The sequence below is a fragment of the Doryrhamphus excisus genome, linkage group LG21, assembly GCF_037039965.1.
Source record: "Doryrhamphus excisus strain RoL-2023G ecotype Guam linkage group LG21, RoL_Dexc_Guam_v1.1, whole genome shotgun sequence".
Classification (NCBI taxonomy): Eukaryota; Metazoa; Chordata; class Actinopteri; order Syngnathiformes; family Syngnathidae; genus Doryrhamphus; species Doryrhamphus excisus.
Genome location: NC_136377.1, coordinates 6,190,284 through 6,206,557, shown reverse-complemented (window position 1 = coordinate 6,206,557; position 16,274 = coordinate 6,190,284). Strand labels below are relative to the sequence as shown.

Sequence of the window (16,274 nt, the reverse complement as noted above, 5' to 3'; positions counted from 1 at the left end):
GACTTTGTAAGTAGAAAAGCACATCAGAAACTGTCATTACCAATAACATGTTGAAGAGACTCAACCATAAATTACATCACTTACAATGAAGTGTTTTGTTATACCTTCAATTCCCTGTTATATTCTCAAAAGAGTGCATGATTCCTGTAATAAACGTGCAATAAGAAAAAAAAAACAGTCCTCTAAGGATATGGTTGCATTTTTTTTTTTACAAAGACACGACAACAAAATGGAATGAACCAGTAATGGGAGGAAATGATGGGGTAGAGGAACAGTTATGCAATCCAGCAGAGCAATCTTTGCTCCGGCATGTCACGAAAACACGAGGAGGTACATATTTGTGTAAATATACATTTGTCGCAAACACCCGAATTTCAGTTCCCCTTTTTTCAAGTACAAAGAAAGTATCAGTGCGGGACTCTGACAGCTGTCTGTCACGTCACGGTCCCACAGGAATTCTTGTCGTGGTGTTAGTCTTCCGTGTGTGACAACATCAGAATGTTGTTGTAAAGTGACAAGTGACACATTGAGGGTGGGTGGGTGGGTTTTTTTTTTGGGGGGGGGATCAGGGTGGATGTGTGGCATCGGTGCTGTAGTATTTTGTCTGCTTGTGTTTATACGGGTGCGTTAAGAAGAAGTTTACATACACTCATCACAGGCATCAGTGTCATAGTATTTTGGGGCCCTTAAGCTCTTAAGCCGTGGACCATGTTTCTCCAAAATGACATCCACAATAAAAAAAGTGCTTTTTCACGACATAGACATGGATGAGCTTAGATTGTACGGAGCATGTCTACTCCATGGGTGTCAATCATTTTTTTGGTTCAAATCATCTCAATAGCCACGTTTACATGGACCCAAATATTCCAATTCCATTTAAGTTATTTGCTCAAACGGAAAGAATGTAACCTTTGTATACACCTCATTCCGAAAGAAAAGTGTCAATCTGAATGAATATATAATCGGATTCCCAGGGGTGGAATATTCCTTTCCCCAATCCGATTGAGGTATCTTGTACCCGCTCAAACGGAAAGTTGTCAGACTGCGTTCTTCTTCGTGGTGTTTTTCTTCTTCTGTTGTTTATTGGCGGTTGGCAAGCAGCTTTCGTGTGCATTAGCGCCATCTGTGGAACAGAATCTAAACCCTTCTATACGCCATTCACAAGTCCAGTTTTATTAAAAAAGAAAATACATATCTATATAAAACATGTGCCGAGCTTAATTATAAAATATTAGCAAGATTGAACTTTATCTTTTCCTGTTCCCGGGTGCGTTCTTTCAGCGAATGCTGAGATATGACGTAACACGCAGCTCGAGACGTTCTTCGATTTAAAAAAAATGGAGGCGAGCAATCTGCACTGGACTGCTGCGGAAAGTTTGTTTTTGATTCAAACTAAATTTCAAGACCGGACGAACAAAAAACTGGCAATACGGAGTTATTCCAACAAGGGAAAGAAAAACTCAAGGAAGTCGGTATCATGTGATGTTGGTATTTACACTTTACTGGGCATGCCCCATTGACTATTCTGGTTGATTATAGCGGCGCATGTAGACACGCGATCGGAATATTCCTTTCCATGGATACCATTGCTTTCGGAAAGGTCATTCGGAAAAAGAAAAACTCCTCATGTAAACGTGGGTAGTGAAAATAGACTGAAAGGAGCGCCACAGCGTTTGAGTGGTTAGCATGCAGACCCGCAGACACCGGGTTCAATTCCACTCTCGGTGTAGAGTTTGCATGTTTCTCTGGGTACTCCGGTTTCCTCCCACATTCCAAAAACATGCTAGGTTAATTGGCGACTCCAAATTGTCCATAGGTATGAATGTGAGTGTGTCGTGATGGTTTCTTCTTCAATTTATGGCGTTATTAATGACGCATGCCAGTCTGCCAGTGCTCACAGTTTTAATAGTCTTCGGTGTTCCGAAAATGTGTTTTCCCGAGCTTTTAGCTGACTTCCGTCACAGTACGTAAATGTATAACACGTGTATCGTGACATGATTATTGATTTATTATTAACACAGCGTTATTACCAGAGCCCTGTTGCTCCTGTATTATTTATTGTATTATGGATATTTCGTGCGTGGGAGGTTAATGATTTTCTGAGCTGTTCTTTTTCCAGAATAGGATTGGGATTTTCACAAGATCATAATTAAAACACACAAGGCAGGAGCACAGAACCTTTTTTTTTTGTTATTTAGTGATGTGAAAGTTACATTGAATACAATTTTTTTGTTGTAACTATAAGTAATTAGTTTAAGGCATTTGAACAAAATTGCTGAGAAATGGACAGTGTAATACAATTGTAACACAACTATGGGGGAAAAAAAAATGTCTGTTTAAGATAACTTTAGCGGCTGCTGCTAACAGTTGATTCCAGCGCCTGGAATTCACTCATCTCTTAATCCGCAAAATCCTTACTTGCTGCTCCTTCTGATCGCTCAACCCCTGGCTCAACATCGCCTCATCTCCCGTTGGCATGGCGCTGAAATACTCTCACATAATCTCACAGATAAAGCTAGCGGCTAACAGTAATAAGAACACTAAAATACTAAAAAAAAAAAAAACCTTTTTATATGTTTTATTTTCGGGCTTTTTTTTTGGTGTGTGTGTCCGCCAACAATATTGTTAGCATGCTTGCTAACGTTAGCGAAGCCCAGTGTGCTGTTTATTTAGACGGAAACAGGTCTAAAATGCAACATTTATTGTCTCAAACAAGGGTCAGTATGACAACTCATTAGACAAAAATCTGCATAAATTGGCAAAAAAACCATTGGCATTTTTCATAGGCTAATATTGTTGATTATGACTGTATGTGTAAGTTAATTTACCGGGACCTGTTGTACCCTTTCAAGGTTTTGGAACCCAAAACCTGGACCTATTGTGGTCCATACCGGTGTGACAAAACCTTGAAAGTCTATATAACCCAGTTGTATTTATTATTATTATTCAAAACCGTCAGCTGAAACTACTTTGATATGTATGTAATACAGTTGAACCAGTTTATGATAGCAACTCTTCCAGTATCGGCCATTTTAGACAATTTTGATTGATTTTTTTTTTTTGATTTGATCTTACAAGGCACACATAATATTTTGTTCTATGGCTAAATAAACATGGAACCTACTAAAAGAAAGTTTGTTTCTACCCTTTTCCGTTAGGAATCAACAGTAGAACATAGGTAAGTTTCAGGAAAATATCAGTTCCCAACTAGAAGAAGGGAGAAAATCAACTTTTTGTGAAAAGTACAATTTTTGTGATTTTTCCATTTTCCATTATCCCTGCCGAGCACTTCTGCCACCTTGTGGCTATTTTTATAGCTTAAAATTGCTCTGAAGTGAAATTCGCGGAGTGTTGCGTCATCACCTCTTTTTGCCTTTTGCGCAAATTTTTTTTTAAAGATTTTTTAAAAGAATATTTCAAGTATAAATATGTTGTTGGATCATCTTTTGTTTTGAATGAGTTAAAAAAAAAAAAAGCATCCACCAGCATATGTTGTGTTTTCGTTTTGATAGCTAGTCTATGCTGGCACAGAAACACAACCAGCCTAGACCAGCTAGCTACCAGAAGTAAACATACGCTGGTACCGAAAATCATTGACATGCACTGTATTTTTAGAGAAAGCCTTTTAAATTATTTCCCCTATTTTTTGTCTGTAAGGACGCTAATGTCTCCTTTTTTTTCTAAATATAAAGCAGCGCGTCGGGCCACATCTACCCATTATTGCTAATTATTTATCACTGCTGCAGGCAATGTGCTGGTTTGCCTCCCCAAATCTAACATCGTTTTAATCCCAACAGAGCTGCGACGAGAACCATAAACAGAATATTTCGAACTGTCACTCTATTTGGGTCAAAGTTGTGTTTTGTCAGACGAGGGGGAATAATTCAGTGAGTGTTAAGTTAGTGCTAAATTTATCCAACGGCCTGTTTTGCCTCTGTTTCTGCATAATAGTTACATTATATAGGCACCAAATATTACGCAGCATTACTTGAGTGTTTCAGATCTTGCATCAGCATGCATGTCTGCGTGGTGGTAGGGGTGCAAAAGTAATAGACATAGACATAGATTTTCTTTATTGTCATTGCACAATAACACAGCAGTGAAATTGCCAACGAAATGTCGTTGCCTGGCTCCCGTGTAATAATCAATAATCAATAATAATGTGGAAATAAATAGATGACGTCAAATATGAACAATGTACAGTGTAAACAGTAATTTGTACAAATAATTTAAATTAGAATAAATAATAAATAATAATTTAAAGCAGGGGTCTCAAACTCACTGGAGCTCGGGTCTGGGTGAGACTGGGCCGCATCAGGTTTTCCAACAAAAAAAAAAACGCATTTATTAAAAACAAAAAAATTAAAAAAACTCTGCTTTGGTTCCAATTTTCTACAATAAAAGCTCTGATAAAACATTCCACTGTTCTCAAATATCTTACTTTTTATTTTTCTACACAAAATAAGATGAAAAATAAATAAACAAATCAAGAATAAAGAAAATCAATCATCAGTAATAAATAAATAAATAAATATAATAATAATAATAATAAAACAGCAAATAATAAAAACTTAAGAAACCACGTATAGTTGGTGGGTAGACAAATTATTTTTTTCAGATTAAAATTAAAGCATTATTAGAGCCCTGTAGACATGACAAAACACGACTATAGTCACATGCTAACTCGCAAACTAGAGATCTAGCGACCTAAACGGTACCTAAACGGTTACAACCGCTAATTGTAACCTGATGCATGTTCAAAGTTTTAACAACTTTAAACTTAAATAGCCAAAAACTTACCACTTCCACACAGATAGGGAGGATAACTATTAACAGTTATTTAACCTTTAACATGAACATTAATCAAACGTAATAATTTTTTCTGGGTACATGATACCATACAGCATCCATATCAAACTTGCGCGGGCCGCACTAACATTAAACTTTCATATCAAGGCGGGGGCCTCAAACTAGTGTCCTGCGGGCCACATTTGGCCCGCGGGCCGCGTGTTTGAGACCCCTGATTTAAAGCAAATCCAAACCAAAAATATATATTTTCAACCAGAAAATCCGCAAATTAGTTGAATTGTGATTGTGCAGGGATCCCCTGTAGTCTAAATTGGTTAATGTTGATATGAGGTAAACGTAAACAACGTAACATAACGTAACGTTTGTAGGTCACCTTCCTTCCTGATCCCAATTACCACGCCAATCACATCTTGGAAGGGGAAACAAGGCAATGGGGGCTGCAAATTGAGAATGGACTGTCTCACTTTCCCTCTGCTGTTAAAGCCAGAAAGTGTGTCTGTGCATGCGTGTGTGTGTGTACGCTGGTGTGTGTGTGTGTTTGTGTGTGTGTGTCTTTTGATTCTATTGATTCTGTAGCAAGTGGCAGGCTTACCACCACACAGAGGGGGGGTTTTGAATGCATGATAATGCCTGCACCAATCCTAATTGATTTCTCATCTTCCCACCTGATCTCTTGGCCCTCTTTCAGTCCCTCTTTGAATTAGTGCTTAAACAAAGAGACAAAGATGGAGGACATGATGACATTTTCTATCTGCAAACATTATCTCTTTTATATCTAGACCTCTCCCTCTGAGAACGCGGTACAGACCTATTATAAGATTATTATTATGGTCATAAGTCATATGTAACACCTTAATAGTGCATGGAGTCAACCATAGCATGTTTAACATGACATAGTGGGGAAAAAATGTTTCTTTCCCCACATAGTTTGAGACCCTTTTTTAAGTTAGGAATAAATAATAATGGACTGCTACTTAGCTCAGTAGCATCCGTGTGGTGTAAACAAAGAATAATAGGAGTGCAACAGTGACTATAGGGGTGTTATTTCATGGCTACAGGGCTCTAACAATGGTAAAAAAAACATGTTTAAAAAGTCATACAGGTTTTCTATGTAGTATAAGTAAGTATCACATTTTTCATTCATTCATTCATTTTTTTACCGCTTATCCTCACGAGGCGGGGTACACCCTGGACCGGTTGCCAGCCAATCACAAGGCACATATAGACAAACAACCATTCACACTCACATTCATACCTATGGACAATTTGGAGTCGCTAATTAACCTAGCATGTTTTTGGAATGTGGGAGGAAACCGGAGTACTCGGAGAAAAAACCCACGCATGCACGGGGAGAACATGCAAACTCCACACGCTAACCACACGACCGCCGTGCAGCCTAGTATCCCATTTTTTTAACATTAAATCCTGTTTGGTGGGAATTTTGGTTTGGAACCAATTAAACGATAGACGACTGCACACATCAATTTTCCGAGGATTCTTTTTCTTGACAATGGCAACCAGAAATGTTTTATCTACCTCAAGGTCACTGCCCCTCTGCGGTTTTGTGAACAAAGCCCCAATTTTAACCATATCTTGACTGTGCGCTTCTACGGGATGGGGTCCTTGAGATGATCCTTGACCCCTGTCCAATCGCAACAGAGTAGCCGTTCAGTTGTGTAAACGTACAAAATTCCCGACTATACATATCCTCACTGCTAAATAAAAACTAACCGCATGGAAAAACACAAACAATTAATATTTTATGTGTGGTCACCTGACACAAATGTTTGAATTTTTTTTTTTTTTTTTTACAGTGCCTCCTCAGATTGTTGTACGACCACGGGACCAGATCACAGCGCCCGGTCGGACTGTAACCTTCCTCTGTGGCACGAAAGGAAACCCTCCACCTGCTGTCTTTTGGCAAAAAGAAGGAAGCCAGGTAAGAAAATGTGTTTGTGTGGGGAAGAAAAATCATTCTGGTCTGGCTTCATACGACCTTGTTAGTGCTTTGGCACATCCAAAATACAAAAAAACGCATCTTGGCAAACATGCTGGTGCAGTAGAAATAATCAGTGCCCTTCAAAGTGACAGAAGCAGCAGCTTTGTGAGTCTCTTGCTGCAAAGGAGAAGAATTTAGATCACAGTGTGGTAAGAACACCCACATATGTTACATCGTTAGATGTGTCTCGATGGCGCCTAAGGCGGCATATGAATTTTGTAACACTGTGTAACCATGGCGACATAATTCTCATAATTCTCCTTGCTTGCAATTGTCGTTGAAAATGAATGGCAAGCTGTCGAAAAAATGGGATGTGCTTTTTTCCAGGTCCTTTTTTTTTACTGTTATGCCCAATGCATTGTTACACCTATTGACATGCATTGTTAGCGTTCTCGTTTCGATGTTATACTTATATTTATTATTGATGTTATACATCAAACAATGCACAACGATGAGCCAATTCAAGAAACAATACAAGCAGATGATGTTTGCTAAATACAAGGATGAAGAGTCATGACGTGCTATATATATATATATATATATATATATGTATATATATATATATAACTATATTGACGGTTACTATGGTACCCATTATGCCATTGTATGATCATATTATGACAAAAAAATACATAATAAATAAATTTTTATTAAATCTTTTTGAATTTCAAAAATTAAAAAAATAATAACACTATACTGAGCCAATTCAAGAAACAATACAAGCAGTTGATGTTTGCTAAATACAAGGATGAACCAGTCTTGAACCAGTCATGATGTGCTATATATATATACAGTAAAGTCTCGTTATATCGATATCGGTTATAATGAATTACTACTTATTACGATACTATTTTCACTTCCCGGCAAATTTCTAGTCTTTTATGATATAATTAGTTCCGTTAGTACGATACCTGGTTATTATGATAATCCGGTTACTACGATGCCCTTTTCATCTCCCGGCAGCCAATTTGGTCTGCTTATATTGATACAAAAGCAGCTTAAATCAATCTTTGCTTAAGGATTTCAATACCAAAAAAGAACACGGCAACCGGCTGCTTCCAGTCAACTTTATTTTTCACACTTCCACCACCAGAGTGCAGCACACACACCGATTCCCGCACTTCCTGGTTCACAGGTAGTGCGGGAATCGAGAATATCGATATAACGAGACTTTACTGTATACATATATCACTATATTGACAGTTATTATGGTACCCATTATGTCATTGTATGTGACCAAAAATAAAAAAAAATACAATATTTAAAAAAATGTTTTAAATAAAATTAAATACATAAATAAATTTATTAAACTATATTAGGAAAGCAGGAAGTGAACAAATGTAACAGTTACTGATTGTAAAAGTACCAGATGGAGGGGTAGGATTTCATAAGCTTTGCTTCTTCCTACTCCTGATTATGTGATGCATTCAATTGTAACCTGATGCATGTTCAAACGAAATTAAACCATTACTATTACCATACTGCCATGGTTAAAATAGTTAGCAGTTAGCACTTTTTTGTACATAGTACCTATATATTACTCAATGTTAGCATTACATAGAAAATAGACGGATGAATGTTGGATTGTCATCACAGCTGACATCATCATTTTTAGTCCACATGTAAACGACAAGCCGACGTTTTCAGATTTTTTTTTCACTCTTGAAGTTTCCAGAGTGGAAAAAAAACTCCATCTGGATGAAAAGAAAGGGTAAAGTACTTTGCCGTTTTGACCTGAAAACACTTCCATGTGGATAGCCTCTTAGCAAAAGGTAAAAAAAGTCTGACATAATCAAAAGTGTCTAAAAAGATGGTTTCAACCAAGTTCATGGAAAAATGTTTTTTGAGTGCGGTCTATCACCAGTACGACTCTCACACACACATTCATACTCACCGCCCTTCCCATCACTTTAACTGTCAAGCTTTTATGATGCATGGACGTGACTCTGCTAGCATGCCTACAAATGTGGGGGTGTGTGTTTTTTTTTTTTTTTCACAAGTGTGTGATAAGCTGTGCGGCATGTTGGAATGCCTGATGAGAGAGCGTGGGTGTCTGTAGCGTAGTTTCCAGGTAGAGATGAAAGTGGGGAAGAGACACATTGGCTGGAATTTGTGTGGGAGAGGTCATGGAAGGGAAGGGAAGGGAAGGGGGAAGAGGGATAAAATTGAAACAATCCTGTAGGAGTGAGAGACACAATCATGGCAGAGAGGCAGGAATCGTGTTGTAAATCATTTTTTCCAATGGTGGCTGAAAACAAGGACTAGGTAACATAGGTTCCTACAAGGCAAGGGTCTTCCAATGCTTGTTTTGGAGTTCTCAACTTCAGCGACAAGCACACTTCCTCTACCCTCTTTATCCACCAATCACACATCACGTCAAGGTGCATTCACATACACCGATCATCAACATGTACAAAAAAAACAGATCTTTACAGTATCGCTCTGGAGATCCATGCAAGGTTTCACATGGTAGTGTAAGGATGATCATGATCATGTGAAATAAAAGCTCTGATAAAACATTCCACTGTTCTCAAATATCTTAATTTTTATTTTTCTGCACAAAATAAGATGAAAAATAAATAAAATAAAGAAAATCAATCAATCAGTAATAAATAAATAAATATGATAATAAAACGGCAAATAATAAAAACTTAAGAAACCACATATAGTTGGTGGGTAGACAAATTATTTTTTTCAGATTAAAATGAACAAAGCATTATTAGAGCCCTGTAGACATGACAAAACACGACTATAGTCACATTTATACTCTTTTTATTTACAACATATTGCGCAACTGCAGGGTCTTGAGACACATGCTAACTCGCAAACTAGAGAGCTAGCGACCTAAACGGTAGCCTCCAAGTTATTTCCTTTAATTTTAAATAGCCAAAAACTTACCACTTCCACACGGATAGGGAGGATAACTATTAACAGTTATTTAACCTTTAACATGAACATTAATCAAACGTAATAATTTTTTCTGGGTACATGATACCATACAGCATCCATATCAAACTTGCGCTAACATTAAACTTTCATATCAAGGCGGGGGCCTCAAACTAGTGTCCTGCGGGCCACATTTGGCCCGCGTGCCGCATGTTTGAGACCCCCGCTCTCAACTTCAGCAACAAGCACACTTCCTCTACCCTCTTTATCCACCAATCACACATCATGTCAAGGTGCATTCACATACACCGATCATCAACATGTACAGAAAAAAACAGATCTTTACAGTATCGCTCTGGAGATCCATGCAAGGTTTCACATGCTAGGGTAAGAATGATCATGAGAAAGACGAGACAAGTCCAGAATTACAAGGGAGGAGCTTCTTAATCATGTCAAGGGAGTCACCAAGAAAAGCTTTAGTAACACACTTTGATGTAGTCGGTTGAGATCCCGCAGTTCCCAAAGTACTTCTACTCGAGAAAATACCCGCTTGAAGTAAGCATGGGCCAGCAGCAGAAGCATGTACTTCTTCTCCACAGTTCAATGGAAAGAAATACAGACAGAAATTTAAAAAGTGTACTTTCAGTGACCTATTTCAGTCAAGGACTTGAAAAGTTTTGCCACCAGCTGCTTATAATTATCTGCCTAATATGTCATTAATTCATTTTCTACCGCTTATCCTCACGAGGGTCGCGGGGGTGCTGGAGCCTATCCCAGCTGTCTTCGGGCGAGAGGCGGGGTACACCCTGGACGTACCCCGCCAGCCAATCACAGGGCGCATATAGACAAACAACCATTCACACTCACATTCATATCATATGGACAATTTGAAAAAAAAACTAGCATGTTTTTGGAATGTGGGAGGAAACCGGAGTACCCGGAGAAAACCCACGCATGCACGGGGAGAACATGCAAACTCCACACAGAGATGGCCAAGGGTGGAATTGAACCCTGGTCGCCTAGCTGTGAGGTCTACGCGCTAACCACTCGACCGTTGTGCAGCCCTGCCCAATATGTTTTTTTTAATTTATTTGTTTGATCCGCTTCTTTTTTTTCCCCTCCAGATGTTATTATTCCCTATCCAGGAACAGTCACAACAAGGACGCTTTTCCGTGTCGCTTAGCGGCGAGCTAACCATCACGGATGTTCGCAGCGAGGACTCGGGCTATTACATCTGTCAGGCAATCAGTGTGGCGGGAAGCATACTTACCAAAGCCCTTCTCGAGGTGGAAAGCAGTGAGTGTCATCACACACACACACACACACATCTATCTTGTATATAGTTTTTCCTTGCCTCTGTCGCTAAAGTCCTATAAGGGTGTGGTCCTAGACCAGCTGGAATGCAACCCATGCGGAAAACGTGGATCTACTATATTAGCCTTTTGCTTTTGTAACGTTATTCTCCTTGCTGTCCTAAATTCAAAGGCTGTCCAAACCACATATTTTGTTGTTCCTATATCTAACATTTAAATATATAATCCATTCAAATTAAAGTATAAAGTGCAAAAGTGTTGAAATACAACAAACTACTCCCATAATTCATATACATTTTTTTTCTTTGCTCATTTTAAAATTAAAAACCGACGCACTAAAGACATCTCCCAACGGGCCGGATGCAAAATGCTTAATCCCCCCTCTGCTCCCCGTTTCTCCTTCAAATCTGTCTCAAATTGAAATACCCCTCCCCCAAATGAGCAGACAGCAGGAGGTCTTATCTGATGTAATCAAAGGGGACAAGTGGTGAAAGCCCAATGCAAATAAGTGCAACATATGCTTCCTTCCCCACATCCATGCCATTGCGGGAACACATAGGGATCATCCTGTACCACTCCTGGATGGACCTTTTCACACTTGTGTTAGGTTCCAGTCGTTGCTAGCAAGAGCACAAACGTGTGCACCGTACATCCATATATTTATCATTTATCTAAGATAAAATAAAAATACTAAAGAGTCACTTTGGAGTCATCGCTTTCATCATTTACTCTCCATTGCTTTCTAAATAATTGAGTACCAACGTAATTGTGACTAGCATAGCGGTGGCATTGTCATATTCCAGGGCTGCATGAGTGCCGCCACTGTTGTGTAATTGTCTAAAAAAGTATTTGTACTTATTTATAAATGGGATATTTTTGGAGTTAGAGCATAAAAAAACCTGTTTATGGCTTTCTGAATACTTTTTAAAAACAGGATTAGAGCCCTGTGGATATTAAATAGAACCCCTATAGTCATTTTTATGCTTGTATAACCCACAAAATAAGACGAAATACTAAAGAGTCACTTTGGAGTCGTTGCTTTCATCATTTACTCTCCATTGCTTTCTAAATAATTGAGTACCAACGTAATTGTGACTAGCATAGCGGTGGCATTGTCATGTTCCAGGGCTGCATGAGTGCCGCCACTGTTGTGTAATTGTCTAAAAAAGTATTTGTACTTATTTATAAATGGGATATTTTTGGAGTTAGAGCATAAAAAAACCTGTTTATGGCTTTCTGAATACTTTTTAAAAACAGGATTAGAGCCCCGTGGATATTAAATAGAACCCCTATAGTCATTTTTATGCTTGTATAACCCACAAAATAAGACGAAATACTAAACAGTCACTTTGGAGTCGTCGCTTTCATCATTTACTCTCTATTGCTTTCTAAATAATTGAGTACCAAGGTAATTGTGACTAGCATAGCGGTGGAATTGTCATGTTCCAGGGCTGCACGAGTGCCGCCACTGTTGTGTAATTGTCTAAAAAAGTATTTGTACTTATTTATAAATGGGAGAGCATAAAAAAAACCTGTTTATGGCTTTCTGAATACTTTTTTTAAACATGATTAGAGCCCTGTGGACATTAAATAGAACCCCTATAGTCATTTTTATGCTTGTATAATCCACAAAATAAGACTAAATAAGCAACTTAAGACACAAATAAGACTCATGCTTGTGTGCTACTCTAAATTAGTTCCCCGTGAGACTTGAAAAAGATGATTAATATGCAAAAAAATATATATAACACAATTTTTTTTTTACAAATAATCGTCCATTTTCAACAATTTATTTATATATTTATAAGTGGCGAGGGACGACCATATATAACTGCTTCTGTTCTCCCAGCACCTTCAGATCACGTCCCCCCGATCATTCGCCAAGGACCGGCGAATCACACTTTTGCACCGGGTTCAACCGCCCAGTTGCATTGCCACATCATGGGCAACCCCATTCCCAGTATCCAATGGGAGAAGGACGGCCAAAGGATTCTAACAAGCGATGGTCGAATCAGCCTGATGGAGAATGGCACCTTCCAAATACATAACCTTCAGGTATGTAAAACTTGGGATTTTCTCCGTTACTCAGTGGAACCTGATTCAGTTGACGCGATGATGCAACGCATTGGTTCTTGGTAGTTGCGTCTTTAATGGAACTGTCAAAAAGACGACCATAGGTTTGAAAAATCCTTCATAATTATTCATATTCATTAAGTCACAAATAAATGGTTCTTTCCCATCGACGTGGGAGTCAACTTAAAAAGGTTCCAATACCGCCAATTGCAGCATATGCCTTTTTAAATGAACCCCAATCTCCAATTATATAATTGATTCCTTTAATTTTCTAACTTATCATTCCTTTCACACTAAACTTTTCAGAAAACTCATTAAAATCCATTCTCGAATGTCTGCTAAGGTTTGTAGAAACACGATAAAAAAACCACTTTTAACAGTCCAAGCATATGCGAAATATGCTTTTACGCGGCAAGGAAAGGTGGCGAGTACAATCTCAAATCCACAACATTGAGGCGTGATCGCCATGATAATGAGCATGCAAGACCATTAGCGGTCGTTAGTGCTGTCCTGTTGCATGCTAATGAAATCCATTTGGCACAGAAGTGCCTCCCCGGGGTACGAAGTAGCACCTGAGGCCACAGTAGCGTTTGCTGGGACGAGAGGCGCCTCACTCATTAATTGATTGTGGGTTCTTAATGATTAACAATCGTTGAGACTTGTAATTAAATTCTCCGTACATCATCGCAGTCGAGATGTGAGCAAAAGAGCAAAGATCGAAGCGGGAAGCGCATTGGCTGGATAAGTGGCGGAAGAAATGGAAGAAGCACTTTCTCTCAAGTGGGATTAAAACGATAGACTTTATCGTCTTTGGGAATCATCCAGCCTTCCATCCTGGTTACGAAATGAAGTTGAAATGGTTGGATTTAGTGAATTAGCATAACAGAGGTAAGTCAAAAAAGTAATTCTGATTATTTTGCTCCATTTTTGTCCCGACTGGGCGACCTCCTCAACACGTTTGCAATTAAACAAAAAGACAAAAAAAAAAAACGATACGTTTTCCAGCCATCAACCCATCAATCCCATTTATCACTGTTAAGTGCAGGCTCTTGTTTCAGAAACTATTGTTTTTTTTTTGTGTGACTTTTTTTTTTTTTAAAGACCTTTTGGTAAAAATAGCATTGAAACTTCTGTCACTGCTTGAAGAGATATAAATATTTCTCCGTAACCTTGACAACGGGCTTGCATCTGGCTTCTTCTGCTTACTTTTTTTAACCAAGCATCTGGTGGACAGTTGATAACGTATGCAGCTACATGGTCAATAAGCACTTTCTCCACTCTACTGCAGGGGTCTCAAACTCAATTTACTTAGGGGGCCACTGGAGTTAAGGTCTGGGTGAGACTGGGCCTCATCAGGTTTCCCCCCCCCCAAAAAAAAAACGCATTTATTAAAAACAGAAAAATATACAAACTTTTTCAGTGCTTTGGTTCCGATTTTCTACAATAAAAGCTCTGATAAAACATTCCACTGTTCTCAAATATCTTAATTTTTATTTTTCTGCACAAAATAAGATGAAAAATAAATAAACAAATCAAGAATAAAGAAAATCAATCAGTAATAAATAAAGATAATCTAATAATAATAAAACGGCAAATAATAAAAACTTTAGAAACCACATATAGTTGGTGGGTAGACAAATGATTTTTTTCAGATTAAAATGAACAAAGCATTATTAGAGCCCTGTAGACATGACAAAACACGACTATAGTCACATTTATACTCTTTTTATTTACAACATATTGCGCAACTGCAGGGTCTTGAGACACATGCTAACTCGCAAACTAGAGAGCTAGCGACCTAAACGGTAGCCTCCAAGTTATTTCCTTTAAACTTAAAAAGCCAAAAACCTACCACTTCCACACGGATAGGGAGGATAACTATTAACAGTTATTTAACCTTTAACATGAACATTAATCAAACATAATATTTTTTTCTGAGTACATGATACCATACAGCATCCGTATCAAACTTGCGCGGGCTGCACCAACATTACAACACGGGCCGCGTGTTTGAGACCCCTGCTCTACTGCTATATTGTGATGAATTCAAGTTCTGACCTGAAGGTTGTCACCGGTCTACCGATTAAAAAAAAACAGATAAAAACACATTTGCTAATGAAAAGCTTCATATGTTGTCGTTTTTTTTTTTTTTTTACTTCTCAAGCTTATTGAACGTGCTTTGGGACCATTGGTGTTTTGATTGATATCCAGCGCAAGATTGCCAAAGTAGCTAAGGTTAGATGTTATGTTGGCGGTGATATTTCTTATCCATACTCTGCCAAATTAATTTTCTTTAAAACTTTCAGGAATTATTGTTCTATACAAGAGCAAAGGCCCTGTAGATTTCAGATGATATCAGACTGGGAAATAATGGTAATGGTTTTATTTCATTTGAACATGCATCAGATTACAATTGAATGCATCACATAATCAGTTCACAGTTCCACCAGTATGTTTGATTCCACATACTGAAATGCTATGGCTTTTTAACGTAGTCCTAGCATATAAGTGTTTCAAATGTAGTTCTTCCCTGAGATCATATTTCTCCTCTCTTGTAGAGAAGTATTGGATGACATTTTTAGGGAATTGGTTATTTTTAGCCTTATGCATTATTTTAGCTGTTTGAAGATGAACTATATCGGCAAGTTGAAGTATTTGTGATTTTAGAAATAAGGAGTTAGTATGTTCTCTGTAGGCGGCATTATGAATTATCCTTACTGACCTTTTTTTGCAGTACATTTAGCTAGTGAAGATTGCTTTTATGGTAATGGTAATGGTTTTATTTCATTTGAATATGTATCAGAGTACAATTGAATGCATCACATAATCAGTTCACAGTTCCACATGTCCAAAAGGAGTAGGAAGAAGCAAAGCTTATTAAATCCTACCCCTCCATCTGGTACTTTTACAATCAGTAACTGTTACATTTGTTCACTTCCTGCTTTCCATAATACAGTTTAAGTTTTTTTTTGTTTTTTTTTTAATAATGCACCTCGTACCGAAATACCAGGTGATATGACCATACAATGACATAATGATGTTACATTTGTTCACTTCCTGCTTTCCATAGTACAGTTTAAGGTTTTTTTTGTTTTGTTTTCTTTTTTTCTCTGAAGGGAGCAATTAAGAGATTTTAGTTTTAGTTTAGATTTTTTTAGATGGGTTTTCTAATAATCTATTATCCTTATAAAATG

The 16,274-nt window shown here is 38.0% G+C and overlaps 1 protein-coding gene across 3 annotated transcripts in view; it reads left to right on the top strand.

Moving 5' to 3' along the window:
• robo3 (roundabout, axon guidance receptor, homolog 3 (Drosophila)) overlaps positions 1-16,274 on the top strand; it is a 148,244-nt gene that overhangs the window by 102,947 nt on the left and 29,023 nt on the right. For all 3 annotated transcript variants that reach the window (XM_058086497.2, XM_058086496.2, XM_058086498.2), the window contains exons 7-9: positions 6,624-6,748; positions 10,819-10,990; positions 12,857-13,062. In XM_058086497.2, coding sequence (XP_057942480.2) covers positions 6,624-6,748; positions 10,819-10,990; positions 12,857-13,062 — 503 coding nt within the window. The remainder of the gene's footprint in view (positions 1-6,623; positions 6,749-10,818; positions 10,991-12,856; positions 13,063-16,274) is intronic.